This window comes from Lontra canadensis, unplaced genomic scaffold (assembly GCF_010015895.1).
Source record: "Lontra canadensis isolate GAN:19392208 unplaced genomic scaffold, GSC_riverotter_1.0 scaffold42, whole genome shotgun sequence".
Lineage (NCBI taxonomy): Eukaryota > Metazoa > Chordata > Mammalia > Carnivora > Mustelidae > Lontra > Lontra canadensis.
This window is the reverse complement of record NW_022631036.1, coordinates 15424982-15449559: the sequence shown is the minus strand read 5'-3', so window position 1 is coordinate 15449559 and position 24578 is coordinate 15424982. Positions and strand designations below refer to the sequence as shown.

The following is a 24578-nucleotide window of genomic DNA, read 5'->3' as shown; positions in this document are numbered from 1 at the left end:
CAAAGTGAAGGTTATGCAAAGCCTTATTCTATGCCAAGCATTAGAAGTTAGACTGACCAGCCAGGGGAATGAGACTCAGACAAAGTGAAAGTTATGTGAAGCTTTATTCTATGCCAAGCATTAGAAGTCAGCCCGACCGGCCAGGGCCGCCTCCGAAGAGAGCGACCCCCTTCTGATCTCCCAGGCTGGTTTTATAGAGCATAACTGCAGACCCAAGGTACGTGGCTTCTATTGTTAAGGCGTTTACTCCCGGAATTGATACCCGGAACCATACCAGGAACTATGGGTGCGTTTAATCCCGGAATGAAGTCCGTGGATGTAAACAACAATATGGCTACCAAGGCAATATGGAGTTGCTCTGGCTAAGCAGGCCCTAATAGTTAAACTGGTTTTAACATTAAATTGGCCCTAACATTTACAATGCAAAAGTAAAAGAGAAATCACCTTTATATTATCTATAACCTTCCTACAATCTGTAAAAGCAGAACTCAGCTGCCCTTCATGTAAAATTTTAATCTTTCACCATTCCCTTTTATTTTTCTATTTACCTAACTACTGCTGCCAAAATGTTTGGTATATTGCCATTAACTTAATATGTACAGTAATGAGTAACTAGGGAAAGACACCAGAAAAAAAGCCATAAAATTAACAACCTTGCAACTTACATGCAACCAGGTAAGAATATGTATAGAACTGGCAAAATATTATGAGCTTACTATTGGAAAATTCAAGCTGAAGTCTACTAAGTTATAAGACTTCGAAATTCTAGCATATACACTGTGATAGAAATAATAATACAGGGGCACCTGGGTGGCTCAGTCAGTTATATGTCTGCCTTCAGCTCAGGTCATGATCCTGGGGTCCTAGGCTTGAGCCCCGGATTGGGCTCTCCACTTAGCGGGAAGCCTGATTCTCCCTCTCCCACTCCCCCTGCTAATGTTCCCTCTCTCGCTATGTCTCTCTCTGTCAAATAAACAAAATCTTAAAAAAAAAAAAAAAAGAAAGAAAAGAAAAAGAAATAACACAAATTTTGAGATTTGAAATAAAAAAAATCTGGTGTTTCAACCAAGAGGAACAGGCATCAATTAATCTAGTTGAAGAAAGTGAAGGATCTATAAATGGTCCAGGGAGGTAAGAGTATAAACAACGTCACTTTTTAGTTTTCCTCTCTAGTCCATCAGAAAAGTATAAGCATACCTCAGAGATATTGCAGGTTTAGTTCTAGGCTATAATAAAGTGAATACAGCAATAAAGGGTATATAAAAGTTATGTGTATACTACACTATAGTTTATTAGGTGTGCAATAGCATTATGTCTAAAAAAGTACATACCTTAATTTAAAAACCACTTTTTGCTAGAAAATGCTAACCATCATTTGAGTTTTCAGCAAGTCATAACCAGTGATAATAGATCACCACAACAAATATAATGAAAAAGTGTGAAATACTGCAAGAATTTCCAAAATGTGACAGAGATGCCAAGTGAGCAAATGCTGTTGGAAAATGGTGCTGATAGACTTCATCTCTTGCCCTTTCTAACAGTCTCTTTAAAGTTGTAAAGACATGAATCAAGGGGTTGGGTGCAAGAAAAGCAAAGACAGAAGAAGGGATAATAAGAACTGGTGCAACAGTTATAAAAATCTAAGGACAAGAGAAAGGAAATGGTCAAGTTTGGTGACTGAAATGATATTTCTAAACACAATCAAGAAAACTATGAGGAAGATCTGATTTGGAAACAAACTGGTGCCCTGGAAAAGGAAATAAGGAGGCAGGTAAAATTTTGTAATATGCAGCAGCACAATCATGACAGAGAACTGACAGACAGAAGTACATGGAAAGAATGGGATTGAGAATTGGGATATCCCAATGAGAGGAATAACTATGTTAGGGGGTTCGGAGGTAAAAGATGAGCCAGTAAAGACAAATTTGGAGTAATGCCAGAATTAGGAGTTGAATGAGGTAACTGTAGTGTTACAGAAGCCAGTGGGGAGAAGAACATTTTAGAGAACAGATAGTAGTATTAAATTAGAGGATATAATACTCAAGGGGTTTTAAGGGCAGTGAACTATTCTATAGCATACTGTAATGGTAGATACCTGTTACTTTACATTTGTTGAAGCATACACAATGTACAACACTGAGAATAAACTCTAAGGTAAACTATGGATTTCAGTTAATGTATCAGAACTGTTTGACCAATTTTAGCAGATGTTATCAAACTGATACAAGAGATAGAAAAAAGTATGTGTAGGGGGAAAAGGGTATGTGGGAACTCTCTGTACTTCACAATTAATTATTTTGTAAATCTAAAAGTGCTGTAATCTTTTAAAATGCTTATTAACTACATTTAGTTAATTGGAGGAATCAAAGTTATGTGTATAGATTGAGCATTGAGAAAACTTTAGACTTGATGGTCAAAGTACTAACCTTCAGAAGAATAGTTTCAGCAGAGCACTGAGGTCTGAACATATGGTGAGCAAGAGAGCAAAAGAGTTATGATTCCTGCCCTGAAGGACATGCCCATCTAGTACCAAAGATAAATTATCATGGGGAAAAGTTAGGATATGAGAACTCACAGATTATTTAGAGAGCTATTGTAATTATTCTGGAAAGAATAAGAATATCTAATAATAATAATACAGTGTGATAAATGTTATGACAGGGAAGTGTTACAGGACTCTGTGAGAGCACATGGAAGATCCACACATAGACCAGGGAGGAAGGTAAAGAGAGGTAGTATAGGGAAAGGTTTTCAGAAAAAATCATCTTTAAGCTGAGACTATAAAAATGGACAGGAGCTATACTCTGAAAAATTTTATAGCCCAAGACCATTTCATTGTTAAAAAATAAAGAATAAAAGACAAAAACATTCAATTCTAGAAGAAAAAGAATATAAAGCTTATAAATAAATAATAGACAAAAATTAATGAGTTCGAAAACAAAGTAGAATAAAGGAGAAACTGTGTCTTTTAAAAAATTAAGTAGATTATTTACATCAAGACAGAAAAGCCCACTGTGATGGTGATGCATAATTATAACTCTAGTTTAAAAGTTAGAAAATAAATGTTTTTAAAATAACCATAAACATAACAATTTGTTATTGGAGAACTACCAATAACCTAAAATGTGAGGAAGAAGTAAAAGTATAAAGTTTCTGTATGCTATTTATCAAGTTGTAATCAGCTTAAAATGTTATAAATATAACATATTTTATGTAACCCTAGTGCTAACCACAAAGGAAAAACCTGCAGCCCATAAACAAAACACCATGATAAAGGACTCAAACATACTACTGCAAAAAGTCTTTAAATCTCAAATGAAGACACTAAGAAAGAAAGCAAAAACAAAGGATCTACAAAACAGAAAACAATGAAAAAATGGCATTTGTAAGTTTTATCTCTCAACAATTACTTAAAATGTAAACAGATTAAGTTCTTTAATCAAAAGACACAGAATGGCTGAATGGACCAAAAAATGAGATCCAAATGATATGCTACTTATAAGAGACTCATTTTAGCTTTAAGCACACACAGAGAATAAGAATTGAAGGTACAGAAAACAATATTTTAAGCAAACTGTAAACAAGAGAAAATAAAGGTAGCTATATTTGTGTCAGACAAAACAGACTGAGTTAAAAATGGAAAAAAAAAAAAAGATAATGTAACTACCATAAAGATAAAGGGGTCAATCCATCAAGAAGATATAACAATTATAGGGGAGCCTGGGAGGCTCAGCTGGTTAAGTGACTGCCTTTGGCTCAGGTCATGATCTCCAGGTCCTGGGATCAAGTTCCCCATCAGGTTCTCTTCTCAAATGGGGAGTCTGCTTTTCCCTCTGGCCCCTCCCATTCTCATGCTTGCTCTCATTCTCTCTCAAATAAATAAAGTCTTAAAAAAAAAAAAAAGAAAGAAGATACAACAATTATAAATTATTTATGCACCCAGCACTGGAGCACCTAAATATATAAACCAAGTACTAAAAGAAAAGGGAAATACACAGAAATACAATAATAGCTGGGGACATTAATACCTCACTCTCAACAAGGGACAGATCATCCAGATAGGAAATCAAATAAAGTGAATTTGAACAATACTACGGATCAAATGGACTTAACATATATACAGAACATTCTGTCCAATCGCAGCAAAATACACATTCATCTCAAGTGCACATGGAACATTTTTCTAGGACAGATCATGTGCTAAAACACACGAGTCTCAACAAATTCAAGAAGACAGAAATTATATCACCTATCTTTTCTAACTACAAAGGAATTAAACTAGAAATCAATGAGCAGCAGGAAAGTTGGAAAATTCGTAAATACATGGAAACTAAATGACACACTCCTGAACAACCAATGGGTCAAAGAAGAAATCAACAGGGAAATTAAAAATATCTTGAGACAAACAAAAAAGGAAATGTAATAAACCATAGCTTCTGGAATGTAGCAAAAGCAGTTCCAAGAAGAGAGCTTATAGTGATAAATACACACAACAAGAAAAAAAAAAGTATCTCAAATAAACAACCTACTTTACTTACACCTAAAGGAACTAGAAAAAGAATAAACTGGGGCGCCTGGGTGGCTCAGTGGGTTTAAGCCTCTGCCTTCGGCCTGGGTCATGATCTCGGCGTCCTGGGATCGAGCCCTGCATCAGGGTCTCTGCATAGCAGGGAGCCTGCTTCCCCCTCTCCCTGTGTCTGCATCTCTGCCTACTTGTGATCTCTCTCTCTCTCTGTCAAGTAAATAAATAAAATCTTAAAAAAAAAAAAAAAAGAATAAACTAAGCCTGAAGTTAACAGAAGAAAGGAAATAATAAAAATTAGAGCAGAGGGGCGCCTGGGTGGCTCAGTGGGTTAAAGCCTCTGCCTTCGGCTCAGTTTGTGATCCCAGGGTCCTGGGATCGAGCCCTGCATAGGGGGGTCTCTGCTCAGCAGGGAGCCTGCTTCCCCCTCTTTCTCTGCCTGCCTCTCTCAGTCTACTTGTGATCTCTGTCAAATAAATAAACAAAATCTTTTGGGGAAAAAAATTAGAGCAGAAATAAATGAAATAAAGAAAGGAAAATGGAAAAGATGAAGAGCTGGTTCTTTGAAAATATAAACAAGATTAACAAACCTTCCGCTAGACTAACCACAACAAAAAAGGACCCAAATAAATATTAATTTATTTGGGAGATGTTACAACTGATACCAAAGAAATGCAAATGATCATGAGACTACAATGAACAACTATTTACCAAACAAGTGGACAACCTAAAAGAAATGCATGAGTTCCTAGAACTGTACAACCCACCAAGACTTAATTATGAAAAATCAGAAAATCTAAACAGACCAATAACATGTAGGTAGATGGAAGCAGTAATCAAAAACTTCCCAACCAAATCTCCAAAATATTAAGGAACTCATACAACTCAACAGCAACAGACAAATAGTCTGATTAAAAATGGGCAAAAAAAGAAAAGAAGACCTAAAAAAAAATGGGCAAGGACCCAAAGACATTTTCCCAAAGAGGATATTCAAATGACCGACACATACATTAAAAGGTGCTCAGCATCACTAATCATTAGGGAAATGAAAATCAAAACCACAATGAAATATTACCTCATACCTGTTAGAATGGCTATTATCAAAAAGACAAGAGATAACAAGTGGTGAGGATACACAGAAAAGACAACCCTTGTTGTAAACTATTGGTGGGAATGTAAATTGATGCAGCTTTTATGGGAAACAGTATGGAGGTTCCTTAAAAAATTAAAAACAGAATGACTACATGATCTAGCAATCCCACTTCTGGATACATATCCAAAGAAAATAAAATCACTACCCTGAAGAGATATCTGCATCCCCATGTTCACTGCAGCATTACTTATAATAGCAAAGGTATGAAACTACCTGTGTCCATCAACAGATGAATGGATCAAGAAAATGTGGTATACATGTACAGCTGACCCTCGAACAACAGGGGTTTGAACGGCATGGGTCTATTTATAAACAAATTTTTTTCAATAAATAAAGTATAGTACTATACTGTGAGTGTACTTTCTCTTACAATTTTTCTCAGTAACATTATTCTTACTTTAAGAATACAATATAGAACACATATAACATAAAAAATATGTTAACTGACTTTATATTATCAGTAAGGCTTCCGGTCAAGAGTAGGATATTGCTGGTTAAGTTTTTAGGAAGTCAAAAGTTATATGCAGATATTGAACTACATGGGGATGGGGTGGAGTTGGTGCCCCTAACTCCTCTGTTGTTCAAGGGCCAAGTATACAATGGAATGTAGCCATAACAAAAGAAGGAAATCCTGCCATTTGTGACAACTTGGATGAAACTTGAAGGCATTACGCTAAGTGAAATAAGTCAGAGAAAGACAAATACTGTATGTTCTTACTTATATGTGGAATCTGAAGAAACTGAACTCACAGAAACAGAGAACAGACTGATTTCAGGGGTGGGGGCTAGGTAATGGGCAAAATGGGTGAAGGTGGTCAAAGGGTATCAACTTCCACCTGTGAGATAAGTTCTGTGGAGGTGAAGAATAACATGGTGACTATAGTTAACAGTACTATATCATATTTAAAGGTTGCTAAGAGAGATTTTTAAAGTTCTCATCACATGAAAAATTCTAACTACGTGAGGTGATGAATACGTTAACTAAGTTTATTGTAGTAATTCATTTTATAATATATCTATTTATAAATCATTATTTTAAACCATAAACTATCATAATGTTGTATGTCAATTCTATCTCGATAAAGCTAGGGGGAAAAAACCTTGAAGGGATGATTTGGGAATACATAAACTAATTATTTTTTTAAAAAGAGCAAAAAAATCCCACTAAACTAAAATGAGAAAAGGAATATAGCAGAATTATGATATGTGTGTATCCTATTAGCATGCATTTGAAAATCTCAATGAAAGGGAGTTTTATAAAAGCAAACAACACTGAAGTTGACCCAAGAGCTAAAAGAAAACCCAGAGGCTAGTAATGATGAAACAAATTGAAAGAATTAGAAATTTTACTAGTTATTCCAAATTTTCAAACAACATATAATGTTCATTTCATGGAGCTGGCTATAATCTTAATCTTAATTCTAAACATAAAGAAGAATGGGTAAAAAATTAAATAAATATAGAATGTGCTTAGAAATGGGCTATACCCTAATTCAAAAGGAAAGTCTAGTAAATTTAACACAACAGGAAATCAAATGTTACTCCAAGAATTACTTAATATTAGCAATCTAGTGATACTATGTACAATATATATCAATAGTTAAGAAAGCAAAACTGTATGAAAATTTGAATAGATGCTGAAAAAGACTCTAGTAATGGGATGTCTACTCTTACAATAACTAACGCTGTAGTGCAAGTTCTAGTCAATGCAATAAAATATGAAATAAGCAAAAATAGGCATAACTTCTAGAAAAGAGATTATTTGTAAGATAATTACACACCTAGACAGAACCAAATAGACAACTCTAAAATGTTTAAAAAAAAAAAAAAAGAGAATTCACAAAAGTATTTGGATAGCAAAATATAACAGGAAAAAGAATTCTATTTAGAATAGCATCATTACAATAAAATAACCCTAAAAGTAATGTCTGGGTCACAGAATAAATGAAAAACACACCAGGATTATGAATGGGAAGAATGATGATAGCAAATGTACTTCTATTCTCTCCATATGAAAGTTTTATTATAATTCAAAACCAAAATATCAATGGGATTTTTTTTCTGGAAAACAACAACATAATTCTAACATGTATCCAGAAGAATAAACAAGTGAAAATATCTAAGTGAAAGTGAAATATAAACAAGAGAAAATATCTAAGAAAGAAGAATATGTATGAATAGGGTGAGGAAGAAGACTGCGTCTATCAGATACTAAGTTACAAAGCTATAATAAATATTAACATCTGTACAAAATTAATAGACAACTCAGTAGAAATGAACAGATAGCTCTGAAATAAACAGGTTAATATCTGATAAAAGAAACATCAAATCAATGAGAAAGGTATGAATTATTCAACAAATCAGAGAAACAAGCTATTCTCTAATACTCAAGCCCGTTCCATTTCTTATTCCATAAACTAAAATATATTCCAGAAGAAATAAAGAATTAAATGTAAAATAATTACCATTCCTACCAAGTAATTATGAATCCAGAAGGAAATACAGTAGAACATTTAAACTAATTTCAAGACAGAATTCTCTAAGCACAATAAGCAACTGAAAAAAAAAAAAACAAAGAAAGAAGACTGAGAAATAAAATTACATAAAAATGAAAACCATGAGAGACTGTGGACTCTGAGGAACAAACTGAGGGTTTTGGAAGGGATTGGGGGTGGGGGGGATCGGTGAGCCTGGTGATGGGCGTTAAGGAGGGCATGTATGGCGACAATGAATCTTGGAACACTGAAAAAAATAAAATTAAATAAAAAAAGAAAAAAGAAAAAGCTGTATGCTTAACAATATGAAGTTGTTGAAAACTGAAAGCCAAACAACTGGGAAAACTCCCGTATTAAATACAAAAGTTAATCCTTAGATACCCACATATGTAGGAGAGCTCTTGCAATTAAGAAAAATTTCCTTTTAAATAGAAAAAAGACACTAAGAGGGAATTTCAAAAAAGATTAAAATTTCTTACAATGAAATTTCTTACAATGAAAGATAATAACTTCACTAGTAGTAAAGAACAATAGAGATACCATGATCTGCCTGTCAAGCTAGGAAAGATTTAGAAAATGTGACCAATACCTTGTATTGCCCAGGTTGAAGTTGTATCAGTGTTCTTACACAATGTTAGTAGGATTAGAAATTAGTACTTAGTGAAAAGTAATTCTGCAATATGTATGGTCTGAAATAAGTTCTTATGCTTTGATGTAATAATTCCATTTCTAGGAATCTATGCTAGGGCAAGATATTAAAAACAACTTAAAAGTTCAATAATCACAGAACTTGGCACCATAAAAAATTATTTTTGAAAAATATCAAAACGCTTACAACATGAGGAAAATGCTCACAACATGATAAAGTCCTTTTTAAAACATAACTTACTATATACATATTACTATAATTCTAGTTTTTTAAAACAAAAAAATCATATGTATATTAAAAAAGAGACTGAAAATACATAAACAAATGTTAAGGATAGTGTTATAAATCTATGATTTATTTTTCTACTGTACATTTTCTATAATAACTAGAGAAACTAAACTTTTTAAAAGATTATTCCTTTTTCTTTTTTTAAAGATTTTATTTATTTATTTGACAGAGAGAAAGGTCACAAGTAGGCAGAGAGGCAGGTGGAGAGAGCAGGAGAAGCAGGCCCCTTACTGAGCAGAAAGCCCGATGCAGGGCTGGATCCCTGGACCTGAGATCATGACCTGAGCCAAAAGCAGAGGCTTAAACCACTGAGCCACCCAGGCACCCCTAAAAGATTATGAGAAAAGCTAAAGACCACAAAAACAAAAGAAGTGAGTAAAGACTATATTTTCTCATAAAATGTGGTAGTAAAAGGCATATGAAAGGGATACACTAAAGCTTGAAAGGACAGTAACTGGGCACCTGGGTGGCTCAGTTGTTAAGCATTTGCCTTTGGCTCGGGTCATGATCCCAGGGTCCTGGGATAGAGACCCACATGGGCTCCCTGATCAGCGGGAAGCCTGCTTCTCCCTCTCCCACTCCCGCCACTTGTGTTCCCTCTTTCACTATGTCTCTCTCAGTCAAATAAATAAATAAAATCTTTAAAAGAGAAAAAAAAAAAAAAGGATCCTGAGGATAGTTTTGTTTTCTTATGTTTAAAAAAGCATATCGAGTGTGCTTATGGTAAAGGGGTAAGCAGAAATACAAGATAAAGATATGGTAACTTTTTAAAGATCCTAGAAGTATAGATTGGGAAAAAAAAAGATTTTTCTGAAACTGAAGGGGAGCTGGAAAAGATGGCTCAATATAGAAATTTTAAAGAGAGGAGATTATAAGGCGGAGTTGTTTGATGTAGGAAAGGAATGAATAATCTTGTTTACTTTGCATTCCTATAGAATAGTGCTGGCAAGGTAGTTTGTTTCAAATGAGTTCCCCAATTGTCAGAATCACTGGATTTAATTAATGAGAGGTATGACTAATGTTGTGTTGAAATGTGAATGGGTGGAGGAACAAAGGTTAGGAACTATTGTTCTACCAGACTGTCTTTCATATAGGAGGCCAAACATTTGGATTGAATCCTTAGTGAGGTTAGAGTAGAGATGATCTTTTGACTATAATGAAGGGCTTAAAGAACAAAGAAGTGGTTTATAAAAATTACTCTGAGAAACAAAGTAAGAAGTGAACAAGGGATAAGAAATTAGCAAACAGTAGAGAAGGTATTGCTGAAGTAAAGAAGCACGAATCTATTGTAGCTCTCTATATCACACTGGTTTGATCATTTTCTCTAGTAATACACTGCTGCCTAGGAGTAGAAAAAGTAGATTTTTTTAATAGTATTTTTTTAAGGATTATTCATTTATTTATTTGACAGACAGAGATCACAAGCAGGCAGGCAGAGAGGGGGAAGCAGGCTCCCTGCTGAGGAGAGAGCAATGTGGAAGAACAGTTTTGAAGATGCCAGAAATGGCATTTTTATAGTTGAAAATGTGTGAGTCTGCTAACAGGACAAGTGAAATCAGAGGTGGGTGGCAAACTGACTGTAGGAATAGAAAAAGCAAAAAACTGGAAAGAGGAAAGTATAAAACACCAACTGACTAAGATGTGAGGGAGTGAGAAATGGACATTAAGCAGGTTGTGGATCTCAGATCTCAGAAATGCAGGCATTCAAAATACTGCTTTATCAATGTGCTTCTAGTTAATATTCTGTAGTTTCTACTACTGGTTTCCCAGAAGTCTTGTTCATATACTATACATGAAGAACCTAGATATCATTAAAATAATGATAAAACAAGATTTTACACATCAAAACCCACATGTAAATAGGTACATATCCAAGAGCTTAATGAGAAATCAGATTTATAGCAATATAATAACCTATATCCATGTTCTTTGCTCCATTAATACTTTCTGTATGGACTAGCTTATATTTTACCAGTCATTTCACTTGAGACCTCTAAGACTAATCAAAAAGGGCATATCTGGAATGTCTAACTATGGGAAAAGTAAAGGACGTTTTTAGAAGTTCAATTAGATTTCTGCCATTGAAAGAGTTCTGAAATGCATAAAATGGTATAATATTCAAAGATACCAAACATTTTAATGTAGCCCTGCATTTTTTTCATAGTTTATTATTTAAAGTAAATCAAATGTAGTTTCTGTTCAGAAAGTCAACAATACAGTATTATTCATACATAAGTAGAAATAGCTGGCAGTTGCTAGTTATAAATCTGAACTTACCACTGTCTTGAATCCAAGTTTCTAAGTTCTCTAAGTAGTTTCTCATTTTTCTTCAGGAGATGAAAGCTCCTCCTAAATAGAGAGATTTATAAACATTTTCATCACCTTTGCAGTGAATGACATGACAGTCCCAGAAATACTTTCCACTCTACTCATGCAACTTTTAAACACTTTTCTTGCCTTTCCATACTTCTAACACAAAGGAGAACAGACCCTAAAAGAAATGTAAATAATAAGTGTCATTATTTCTACTATGGCCCTCATAGATTTCTGTTAGTGGATCATTATCTATTAATCATTTTAATTTTTCCTTGCAGATGCTGTGAGCTTCTGAAACTCATACCAGAAAAGTGGATAAAAGTACTGATAGGTTCCTTCTCAAAAGTTTCCTAAAAATATATTAAAAAGTTGTTCCTAATAAGAAATATCATTAAGTAAGGATATGTAATCCAGATGGAATTTGCTTTCTTCCCTGTGCTCTTACAGGTATTTTTTACACTACGAAGCAATGTAGATATGTTGCCAAATATATTCTATATACACTAAATACGTACAAATTATATTCATGAAATCAATGCTTGCTGTGGTAAAATATAGCTTCCCACCTTTAATTTTTCTCGAGACAATATATGGATCATCCTATAGCACTAACATGAGTGGCAATTACCTACATTTGGACATACCATAAGGCAAACTATATTCCTGACATGTCTTCCCCATAAAGCAGAGAATACTCCCTTCTAATAAATGGAAGGATTTAAATTAAGTAAGATTATAAACACTAGTCAAGGAAGTAGAACTCCCTTTTGGTGCTTCACCTGAATTTAATTAAGATTTATTTGTCCAGTGATACCTGAGTTCCCCTCCTACTACAAATTGAACAAGAACAATACATTAAATAATGCTATGTCTTTCACATCTGTACAGCTTTTAATGTCACAAAAACTTATAAGATAAATGTTTAATGATACTTTACACTAGTGTACAATTTAATATTTTATGTATATTATCTAAGTTAACTCTCATCATTATGTGAGGTGCGAGTTACTTCCTCAACTTATAGCCTGAAGCTTAAAGGTTAAATGACTCTAACCTAGTTCTTCCGATTTAAATCTAATGCCTTTTCATTTAACTCTTACCCGACTTACATGAATACTTTGTGTTAACTGCAAGCTCTCAGTAGAGGTTTTTTGCAACATGTGTAAGAAAACAAAATTTTAAAAGATGAAATAAGGATTCTTGATTTGATGAAAATCTTGAGTTAACTTCTCTGATACCAACAAGAAAAGATCACATTACTATTTGTCTAAAAAACCCATTAGGCTTATGTGACATATTTGGGCTCTGCCCCAGTTCCTGACACAGAGCTCCTAAAACTTGTAATTTCTTGAGCGATGAAGGTGACAGGAACATCTTACACAGAGTTCCTAAATCCCTTGCAATTTCCCTGGTAATAGGAGAATGTTTTGTTCTGATGAGGTGATGCTTGGTGGGCTCCTAAATAACTTCAGGATGGGGCTTGGTCATTCAAAAGCACAAACCATGATTACAAGCTTGGAACTTCCAGCCACCCCTATGGGGAGGGGAGACTGGCTTCAGATTGAGTTAATAATTAATCATGCCTATGTGAAGAGGCCTCCATAATAATCTCTAAACTATGAGGTTCAGAGAGCTTCCTGGTTAGTCAACTTAATTCAGTGTTTTCAGCAGCCCCTAACTCCACAGGAACAGAAGCTCTTACACTTGGGAACCTTCATCCTGTGTACCTCTTTCTCTGTCTGTTCATCTCTATCTCTTAACTACCTTTTATAATATTTATAATAAACTGTTAAATGAAAATAAATGTTTTATGAGCTATTATAGTTAATTATCAAAAACTGAGGAGGTAGTTATTTGATTTATAGCTAGTTGGTCAGAAATATGGACTTTCAACTGATATCTGAAGTGGGGGGCCGTCTTGTGGGTCTGAGCCCTTATTCTTTTTGTACTAACTGCAGTTAGTGCTGGGACTGCCTGCTATGGAAAACTCACACATGTGGTGTCAGAAGTGTGATAAGAAAAAAAACAGTTTTTCCTATTACCTTATGTGAAGGTTGGGAAAATAAGATTCTTTTCAATTATATGAGCTGTAATTTCTAAGTCTGAAAGTTCTGCTAGTTATTATGAAATGTTAATAGTTAAATTATTGAGTTATCTTTTTATTCCCTTAAATCCTGATAGAACTCAGTGGTCTCAAAAACAAAAACAAAAACAAAAAAACCCCAAAACAAACAAACAAACAAACAAACAAACAAAAAACAAGAAGAAAAATCTGTCCAAAATCCAAAGAACTAACTGGTAGATAAAATCTGGTGAGGAAAAGAAGAGAAACTAAAATGCTTGATCAAAAGATGAGTAAGAATAATGTTAAAAAAAATTCTCTTTTATTCTTACCTTTTGTCCCAGGAATTCATTCCCAATATACTAAGAAGCAATCTGCAATAATAAAATGCTGACTGAGGCTTTTGAGGTATTGGTTCATCTTGCTCCACAGCTTTCATGTTTAAGTCATTGAAGTGTTTCTCAACAAATTCTTTTTCCTCTGTATGCTGCTTAAGGATAGCATTAATAACATCATTTTCCTGCTTTTCAGAAATGCACACAGGTTGTGGAGCAGGGATATTAAGTGATATTCCAGTTCTCTGTAAGCATTCCGGACTAGTTATACCTAAATACTGCAAAAGCTCGTCAAGAACATCTTCTTCATCTCTTATGGTATCCCAAGTTGGTACAGTTTCTCTAAATCCTCTTTTAAGCTGGAGGGAAATCCCATCATTTACTGTTATATCTTCTAAGCATTCATTAGACGTAGGAGGCTCTTCTGGCTTTTCTTGACGAAACAATGAAAGTATGAATGATGTAGGCTCTGACAAACCACTCAAAGGAGGCGGTCCATACAGGATGGCAGAATCCCATGAATATTTTCCGGAGAGATCACGTACTATGATTCTGACATTTGAATTGGCTGACGCAAGGCCAGCAGATAAACCTCCTCCAGGTATACTCTCTTCTGATCTGATCTGGATACAGGACACTAAAGTTGTATTGTTCAACACAAAAAACTGGATATTTGGACTCTCAAAGAGTTCAGGAGAAAGTTCAGTACTTTCACTGTAATGATTGTCATGATTTTCACATACCTGACTTGTTAACATAGCAGGACCACCACTCATTGGGTAATGGCCCAAATGATTTACCAGATGTGTAATAACAGTGCGAGCAGCAATAGAGATTAATCCTTGTTGCATCTGAGTTTTCACTAGAAATAAGAAATGTAAGTGAGTGGAAATACTGCTGCTTCCTAGGAAGTTATGTTAACAATGAAATTATTAGACAACAAATGGAGACTTCCTCAAATTATCAAAATCACTTTAAAATATAACAGTAAACATGAATATTTCCAATTTAGATTCTGTACTACAGGAATAAGGGCAAAGAAAACTCTCTTTGATGATGTTTTGTTAATTTTATAAAAAAACCCTTTTTCAAAGTTCTGCTAATGGATTCATAATTTAAGCTTAAGCCTTTATATGTAAATCATATTTTAAAGAAGGATCACAAGTATTCTAAAACACCTGAAATCACTTAGTTCACACATTATTATAAAGCCAGTGAAATCCAAGCAAATTTCTTATCTCATGAGTAAATTCAGAGAGACAGCATGCTTTAAATGTCATTTAATTATGGCGTTTATCAATTATATAAAAGTTTCAGAGAAAAGTAATCTTTCACTAAACTTTAGGAATCAACCAATTTAAACAGTGATTTGGTATAGCCAATATATGCCACAAAAACTTTATTTTAAGGGAAAACAAATTTTATGGGCCTACTTATGTACTGTATTTTTATAAGTAAGATATTCTTCGGGGTCATTGTGGCCTAGTCTTACCAGTTAGTTGTGTGTAAGAAGTATTTTTCTTTCCTTCCTTAAGCACATTAGGGAAAGCAAATAGATAAGGAGCATATCCATATGAGTAACTTAAAAAAAATCATACCAAAGAATAAAAAAAGAAAGCTCAAAGATTATAGTACTCAGGGGCCTGAAATGTCAGGACCTCAGGGAAGGGGAAAAGGAAGAAGTCAGGCAGAAAACACACAGAGAGAATAAAGGGAGGAAGGAAGACATGGAGATAGATAAAAACTTGTCAAAGCCCACTAGCCAAAGACTGCCAGTGTGATCTTAAGTAGGGTTATGTGGAAGCCAGTTCTGAAATAAGTGGTGTCAGGAAGTGGGGACAGTTTGGTGATGATTATCTTCATACTTTACATCTAGGAGGCTAGAGAAGAGCTGTCATTGGTAAGGAAGTATTCATTGTTCATGTTAGGATGTTTAGTTGTACACACAACTAACAACTGTGTGTGCGTGTGTGTTCACTGTGCCCTTGTCTTATGTAATTATAGACATCAATACTGAATGATTATGTCTCCATATTGTTCTACCATAGTATTACAGTGATCTTATCTGAGTACTATTTATATTCTGAAAGGATTTTTATCATTTGGGAATATTATGGCCTACCTGCTGTAATAAATATAGATTTGAGAACGTCCTGATGATCAAAGCATTATCTACATATAATAAATTCCTTAGTTTTAAGTGTACTTTGTGATGTATTTTGGTAACTGTACAGAATTGTGTGACCACCAACATAATATATAGTAAAATTCCACAGAAAAAAGAATACATTTTATTTTATGTAAATTATAACTCAATAAACCCTACTTTAAAAGTTTGTAAGGACGGGGGCGCCTGGGTGGCTCAGTTGGTTGAATGGCTGCTTTCAGCTTGGGTCATCATCCCAGGGTTCTGGGATCAAGCCTCGAGTCAGGCTCCCTGCTCAGTGGGGAGCCTGCTTCTCCTTCTCCCCAACTTGTGCTCTCTTGCTTTCTCTCAAATAAATAAATAAAATCTTTTTAAAAAAAGTTTATAAGGACATTAGCTTGTACACTGCTTGTATAATACTTAAAAAGAAGCAAGAGAAAAGAATAGTGCTATATTTTAAGGCCACAGTCCTCAAGATTCAGAACCAACACACTGGCTACAGGCAGAGATCAGCTAGAAACCAGCAGCTGTGTCATTAAAAGCAAAAATATCTTCTTCCATCATTCCAACTCTAAAAAAACCAAGTTTCTCTGGGCTTTGATTTTGAAATGTTAAGAGTACCAAAATTTTAATTTTCTTCCATTATCAATTAAGTTTTGTGACTACATACATACATATGTATTTTTTTCCAGTTTACTTAAGTTCCAATTATATTGAGTTGTTCTTCAATTATAAATATGGCTAGTTCTGAAAATCAGCTATTCAACACTAGATAACACTAAATGATTAACCTTAATTCAATCCTACATTTTTAAGACCATATGCAAGCCAAGTAAAAAGATATGTCACTGGATGATGAGAAACAGAGGGGTGGCTTGAATCTAGTGTCTGCTTTCCCTTCCCTCATTATAACTTAGAATTTAATGAATGTTCACGCTGTTAGGGACCTTACAGACAATCTAGCCAATATCTATCATTTTGAACATGAGGACAAGTGAGTACAACAGTTAAGGGATTTTTTTGCCATAGAAGAACAAGCCTGGTCTTTTGCTTCCCAGTTCAGTGTTATTTCCATCTTTACCACAACTCTAATTTTCATATTTTTCTCTCTTGTTAAAATGCTCCTTTCTTTTGGCAAATCACTGTGACATATGGAAACAATGAATTCAAAATTTATTTTTTCTTTGTATAGTAAATTCAAAATAGTATTATTTAGTATAAATTACTATATAAAAGGGTCAGATCAATTGAAAATCTCATTTAAATAAGACTAAGTCACATTTTTAAATGGTAATAAAAATCATAATTAAAGACATTAAAATTCTGTTCTTTCTTTTTCCTTCTTCTTTCCTTTTGAGTGGTAAACTTAAATAGGTGATTTGTTCTAAGCAGTCAAATCTTTTTTGCAGAGCATTTCTGAAGAAATGAAAGAATGTAATTTAATAGAAGCAAATCACAAAAGAGACAAATTCCTGACTTCATCTCTGGCTTGAGCTATGATCATGGACAAATCACATACAACACCTTAAACCCCACTTTTCTCTAAGAATAATAAAGATTTTTTATAAAGATGAATTGAAAACTCATATACAAAATTGGACATAACAGAAGCAATATAAACCATTCAATTTTGAGAGCATTATAAGTAACACAGATATTATGAGTTCCTTTTTCAAACTTATAAATAAACTGCAAGAACGAGCCCAGCTCTTTCCCTAAAACAAACCTCTAAGCCCAGGTATCTGTCCATCCTATACATCTTCTTCTCAAAGGAAGCAATGGTGGGAATGCAGTTCAAATGAGCCTGTTCACAAATCTGTCATAATTATTAACACTGAGAATACTTAAAAAATACATTTACATTTTAAATGTAGGTAAAAGCATTTTCTTTCCTAAGCTGCTTCTCTAGATTCAGTATCTATATAAATATGAGAGGATAAAAATATCTCAACTTAACTGGCAATTTTATTTAGATTTTTTTTTAGTTATAAAAACTATAGAACATACGTATCTCTCTCCTACATATCTATTTAGATATAAAAAAAACATGAAATTCTCTAATTTAGGTATTCAAAATGAAATCCCAAATAACTAGCCTTGTGAGAAAATGCAACATGAAGATATCGATGCTTCTAAGGCTTTGTGTAACTAGCACTCATTTAAATAAGGCTATTCAGGGTTGTCTTTTCAGATTGTCAGATTAAACAAACCCTACAGCATTTGCAGAAACCCATAATTACAGATTATTATGGCATACAAAAGCAGCAAGACCTAAAAAGCTGCTGCAATTCATTGCACTGTAATAGAACATGCAGAGGAAGTTAATTTTGGCAAATGCTTTAAATATTAGCTTTGCATAATATGTATAGGTGAAACTATAATTAGGACAGAATGAATCCTTTGGAGCCTCCTTTTACTCTGACCCTGCAAATGATGACTTCTTGCTAATAAGACTACTGCCATTTGACAAAAAGCCAACTTTACTACCTTGCTTTATTATTAAGTAAATTTAATAATTACAGCTACTCCTGCCAATAGTTCTCAATTCAGACTTGTTCAATCCAATACTGAGCTTATTAGGAACACTCTATGTTTAGAAATCTTTGGCCAAAAAAGTACTTGAAGATGATGAAGCATGCCTTAAACAAGGGCACAGTGATTAGTCACTTTGCCACATTTAAAAAAAACCACACAGCATGTAGTCACTACAAACCACAGAATCACCTGCTGTTGGCTTATAGCTGTTCCTAAAAGGTTCCCCATTTATCTTGTCTTTTTTATCTTTAAGAAAGCCCAAAGGGATGGGGCGCCTGGGTGGCTCAGAGGGTTAAAGCCTCTGCCTTCAGCTCAGGTCATGATCCCAGGGTCCTGGGATCGAGCCCCGCATCAGGCTCTCTCCTTGGTGGGGAGCCTGTTTCCTCCTCTCTCTCTCTGCCTGCCTCTCTGCCTACTTGTGATCTCTCTCTGTCAAATAAATAAATAAAATCTTTAAAAAAAAAGGAAGAAAGTCCAAAGGGTACAACTTAATACATTTAGATAATAATACTCCAGAGAGTATTTGGTATCAATATAAAGTTCATCTATTAATGGTGTACTGAATTTTGTCTGAAATATATTAAAACCTCTCTTTACATAAGTAAACTATTTATTTCACTGTTTAACAAGTACGTTATAATGCCCTGAATCAAACTTCATCATTTTACCCTAAAAAAGCAACTAATCTTTTCATATAACTTTGTTTTTAAGTAAAATAAACACTCCCGTTTTACTATACCACAACTAAAGAAATAATATGTAAAGTTGCTTATACATCAATTATGGTCTAAAGTTTAAATCTTACATTCCTATTTCACTTGTATACAGCTGACCATTGAACAATATGCAGGTTAGGATTGCTGACCGCCCCCCATGCAACTGAAAATCCATGTTTAACTTCTGACTTCCCGAAACTTAACTATTAATAGCCTACTGTTGACAGGAAGCCTTACGAATGGCATAGCAGGTGATTAACCCATATTTTGAATGTTATATATATTAATCACTGTATTCTTACAATGAAGTAAGCTAAAGAAAAGAAAATCATAAGGAAGAGAAAATATATTTGTAATAAAAAAACAAACAAAAAAAGAAAACCCCTGTTTGTCAGGTCAACTGCATTTGTGTTTTGAACAAACTCTTAGCAACTTGTCATCAACACCAAACCCTAGCCCTATTTCTTTGATGTGTAACTTTCCTACCTCCACTTGCGTTCTACATCACTAATCCATTATCATGGCCGTATCTTAGGTGTCTTAATCATTTATAACGATTCCACCTTTAAAAACCACACTCCTCCTTAACAGCTTACTCTTTGACCATAATCTCCCAATCTAGTGATTTTCCCATTCTGTTTTGTAGAACCCTTGGAGAAGGCTCTTGGAGATGGACAGAAGAGAAGTCAGTAGGATCCCAGGCTTCTACCCTGCTGCAGCTCTGCTTTTAGAAGTTTTACAAACTGAGCTTCCTTGTGAAAGTTATTTGAAGGAGTTCTACTGTTTAAAAACTCATTGTATTTTTTTTAAAGATTATTTATTTATTTGACAGACAGAGATCACAAGTAGGCAGAGAAGCAGGTGGTGGGGGAGGGGAGGTGAAGCAGGTTCCTTGCTGAGCAGAGAGCCCAATTTGGGGCTCAATCCCAGGACCCTGAGATCATGACCTGAGCTGAAGGCAGAGGCTTAACCCATGGAGCCACGCAGGCACTCCTAAAAACGCATTTTAAAACCACTTTCTTAACATACTGATGCTCTCCGTGATTATCAACCTCGGCTACAAATTAATCACCTGCAAAGCTTTAAAAACTTCTAGCTATCCCAAATCAAGATATCAAAATCTCTATGATGGGAACAGAGCAGCAGTAATTTAATGTGTGACAGAGGCTGAGAATCACTGTTTTTGTTTGTTTATTTGCTTGTTTTGTTTTGAGGGAGGGAGAGAGTGTGGGAGATGGAGAGAGAGCACAGAGGGAGAGGGAGAAGCAGACTCCCTACTGAGAAGGGAGACTGATGGGGGGCTTGATCCCAGGACCCTGAGATTATGACCTGAGCTGAAGGCAGCCGGTTAACCAACTAAGCCGCCCAGGTGTCCCTTGAGAATCACTGTTCTAACATCTTCTTACCACCATCTACTTTATGATTCACTGGAATCATAATCATTCATTCCATTTTCTCCTAAGGTATTAGCCATTTCTAAGCATCAATTCAATCCTCACCAAGCCTAGATTCCATGGCTAAATCATGTACCAATATTCTGAAAGCCATAGTTCTCATGTTTTTCCACCACGTCCACCCTACTGAATGCTGACTGGTACAACCAAAACTTTGTAGTTTTCATTTTCTGTTGGACTCTCAGTAACTTCTGCCAATTCCTTTAATTTACTTCCATTTTCTTTTTCTTTCTGGGTCAGAATAAGGACTAATATTAGCACCTATACTTTCTAGCTCACTCTTAAGGAACTTCACCCTACTAATGATCCCCTTCCCACCTTCCTTCTCAGCTTATACTTAAAGTTCAACTCTCTTCATCCTTAGAATTCCCTTATCCTTGAATCATCCTTGAGCTCACCACTGTCTTATCACTTTTCTTTATTACACAGTCAAGCTTCTTTAAAGAGTACTTTTGATAAATGGCTCTATTTCTTTAACCTACTCCTTGCTCCTCAATCCACAGCCATCCACTTCTCCCTCCCACTTCTCTGCTTAAATTAAAGCAGACATATTTTTCAGCCTTTCCATATTTGACCTATCAACCTATCACTTAATACCAGTCCCCAGTCTTTTAAATATCTTTTTCGTGTCTTTATTTCTGAGAAGTTACTCTCTCCCAGTTTTCTTTCCTTTCCAACTCTTCTCAAACACACACAAACACAAGCATGCATGCACGCATGTGTGCGTGCGCACACACACACACACACACACACACACCTAACAAAGACCTTTCTGCTATATTCAAAATCTGCATATACCAGAGACTGCCTCCTACTGGTCTTCATATGAATAACCAACAGGAATGCCAAACTTAACCATTTCCAACATTGCCCTCCTCATTTTTCCTCTCAAACCTCTAACCTTTCTCATATTCTTGGTCTATTTTGGGGGAAATCTAACCATTTAAGCCTTGAGCAATTCTTGTTTGGCCTATTGCAATAGCCTCATGATTGGTCTCTCTGCTCCTGGGTTAACTTCCCTAAAACCAATCTAACATACCAGAGATTAGCAAACTTTTTCTGTAAGGGGACAGACAGTAAAAATTTTCAGTTTTACAGAACACATCATCTCCTTTGCAACTATACAACACTACTGTTGTTGCACAAATGCAGCCATCATGAATAGTATGGATGTAAATAAAGTTTTATTTACAGAAACAGGTGGCAGACATGGGCCATAATCTTCTAACTCCTATAAAATACTGTTTTCAAACTGCTCTTAATACTAAATTTATCATGTATATAACCTTCTTAAAACCCTTCAATAATTGCTGGGTTCCTCTGGGTTACTTCCATATCATAAATGTACTTTTACTTTTATACTCATATTTAGACATTATTTATTTATATCTTTCCCTTATATCAGAAAGTAAACTCTCTGAATGTAGAAACAATGAGGCTTAAAAAAAATGTTACCGAGTTCACTACCTATCAAGAACTGTGCAAAGGGCTTTATATAAACTATCTTATTCAGTACTCAAAACAACCATGAGGGAATGAATATTATCCTCATTTTACAAATAAGGAAACAGAGCCACTCAGCTAGTAAATGGAGAGTCAAAATTCAGTACCACATCTGTTAAGCTCAAAATCTAAATATGTTATTCCATTATATAAATTCTATGATATACAAAATAAAATATCAACAAGAACTTATCAGAATAACTTAACTAGAAGTATAAATGGAATGTCATCACATATAATCTCAGTCACTGTGTTTCTGAAGTTATTTCTTAAACTAAAAATGAACTTTGCTATAATACACATGATGAGGTAAACAACTACAAAGTAAGATATATTCGTCTCCATCTATTTTGAGAGAATCCAAGAAATAATATGGTCCTGAAGTGAATTCATTTTACCTTCTGTCACTGGTTGAAGTTTAGAAGATCGTTCTGAATCCGGAGAGTGCAGAGGTTCAGGCTCTTTTAGGCTTTCCAAATGCATAAAAGGATCATAATCTACAGATGCCAAATCAGAGAGGCTCATTGGAAAATATCTTGGATTGCTAAAACATTGAGCTCCATAAACACACCCATGTAATACCTGGAGGTATGAGGGAAAAACATAGTTTTCCTTTTCAGTAAAGAAAAATTTAAAAAAAGGAAAATGTCAACTGGTAATATAAGAGCTTGACAAAACTTCAAGTATTTTAAAACTCAGTTCTTCGATCAAGGTAAAATTTAATACTTCTTAAAATGAAGAATGAATGAAATTTAGCTAATGATTCTCACATTCAACAAAGATTTGACTCCTTTCAAATATCTGCAGTGAAACAACTGTGTCTTGCATGAAGAATTTTAATTATCCTTAGGTACTGTAAGATACATCTATATTCTCAGAAAACGCCTAGCTCTAAAAAAAGAAAAATGTAATACTAAGAAATGTGATTTCTTTCGGTTTTAAAAACTGTTGGTTAGGGGCGCCTGGGTGGCTCAGTGGGTTAAAGCCTCTACCCTCAGCTCAGGTCACGATCTCAGGGTCCTGGGATCGAGCCCCATTGGGCTCTCTGCTCAGCAGGGAGCCTGCTTCCTCCTCTCTCTCTCTGCCTGCCTCTCTGCCTTCTTGTGATCTCTGTCAAATAAATAAATAAAATCTTAAAAAAAAAAAAACCTGTTGGTTACAAGTAAACAATAAAGCAAACAAGCTGACCTTATAAATGCAATTGAGGACAGATTTTTCTATTTTATCATTTTCTGCTCCTGTAGCATGGACTGGTTGGAGCAGTGTCTTCAGAGGTAAGGCCATGATCCAGTCCAGAAGGCACAGAAGTAAGGACACCACCAACTGTAACAACAACAAAAAAAGGTAATTATTATTGTAAATTCATAAAATAAGACCTTAATATTCTCAACAGAAATTCACCAACTTATTTTTTGTCTTCCAAAATTTATTTCAGGAACTACGAACCCTAATTCTAACCATGAATATTTACTTAGATCTAACTTATTCTAAAATATATATGAGTATTATTGTGAGTTTCTTCCTTATATTTTAGAGCCATCACAATGAAACCTTAAACATAATAAAAACAGAACTGCGAAAATTACTTGAAAAATTACTATAAAAACACTGAGCTTAAATGAAGACATCGATTAGTAGACTATTTAAAACTGTTCAAAGAATGGAATTCAAATGAAAGGTTTGAGGTCATATATATTACAATCACTTCCACATTCCTTTTAAAGAACAAAAAGAACCAATAAAAACATTACAAAACTGGTATCCTCAGTATAACCAGAAAACAGAACATCTAAACTTCAAATTATCTGTAGGTATAAAGTACACAGTAAATCCCACAAGCTTTTTCCCATTCTCCCACTACAAACTTCCATGAAGAGCAAGGGGAGTTTGGGAAAAATTGTAAAAGAAAGAAAAGAACTGAGTACAAACCAAAAACCAAGCCAGAAAGAAAAAGTCGCCGTAAGTGTGAGAATACTGAAAAAAATATATTGGTAGATCGATACTGAATGGTTAAAAAAAGGACTTACAAGTACACACACAGGGAAGGTAATGCTTTGGGGGAGAAGAATGTTAAGAAGGAATAGGGAGTAGGGGCGCCTGGGTGGCTCAGTGGGTTAAAGCCTCTGCCTTCGGCTCAGGTCATGATTCCAGGATCCTGGGATCGAGCCCCGCATCGGGCTCTCTGCTCAGCAGGGACCCTGCTTCCCCCTCTCTCTCTGCCTGCCTCTCTGCCTGATTGTGATCTCTCTCTCTGTCAAATAAATAAATAAAATCTTTAAAAAATAAAAAAAGATAAAAAGCGTCAGAGAGAAAATGACTGAAATAAATGATACAGAAAAAATATCCAATTTACATATAATTGGGGTCTCTGAAATATACATGTTAAAAAGGTCATCCACCAGAA

The 24578-nt window shown here is 34.8% G+C and overlaps 1 protein-coding gene across 15 annotated transcripts in view; it reads right to left on the bottom strand.

Annotated features, from left to right (window-relative positions):
* The window catches only part of RALGAPA1 (Ral GTPase activating protein catalytic subunit alpha 1), a 252205-nt gene that overhangs the window by 82744 nt on the left and 144883 nt on the right, over positions 1-24578 (bottom strand). For all 15 annotated transcript variants that reach the window (XR_004384235.1, XM_032871260.1, XM_032871259.1 and 12 more), the window contains 4 exons: positions 23363-23497; positions 22573-22756; positions 13818-14682; positions 11385-11456 (listed from right to left, as the gene is read on the bottom strand). Coding sequence is in view for 14 of the 15 variants with exons in the window: in XM_032871260.1 (XP_032727151.1) it covers positions 11385-11456; positions 13818-14682; positions 22573-22756; positions 23363-23497 (1256 nt within the window). In the remaining variant the exon portion in view is untranslated. The remainder of the gene's footprint in view (positions 1-11384; positions 11457-13817; positions 14683-22572; positions 22757-23362; positions 23498-24578) is intronic.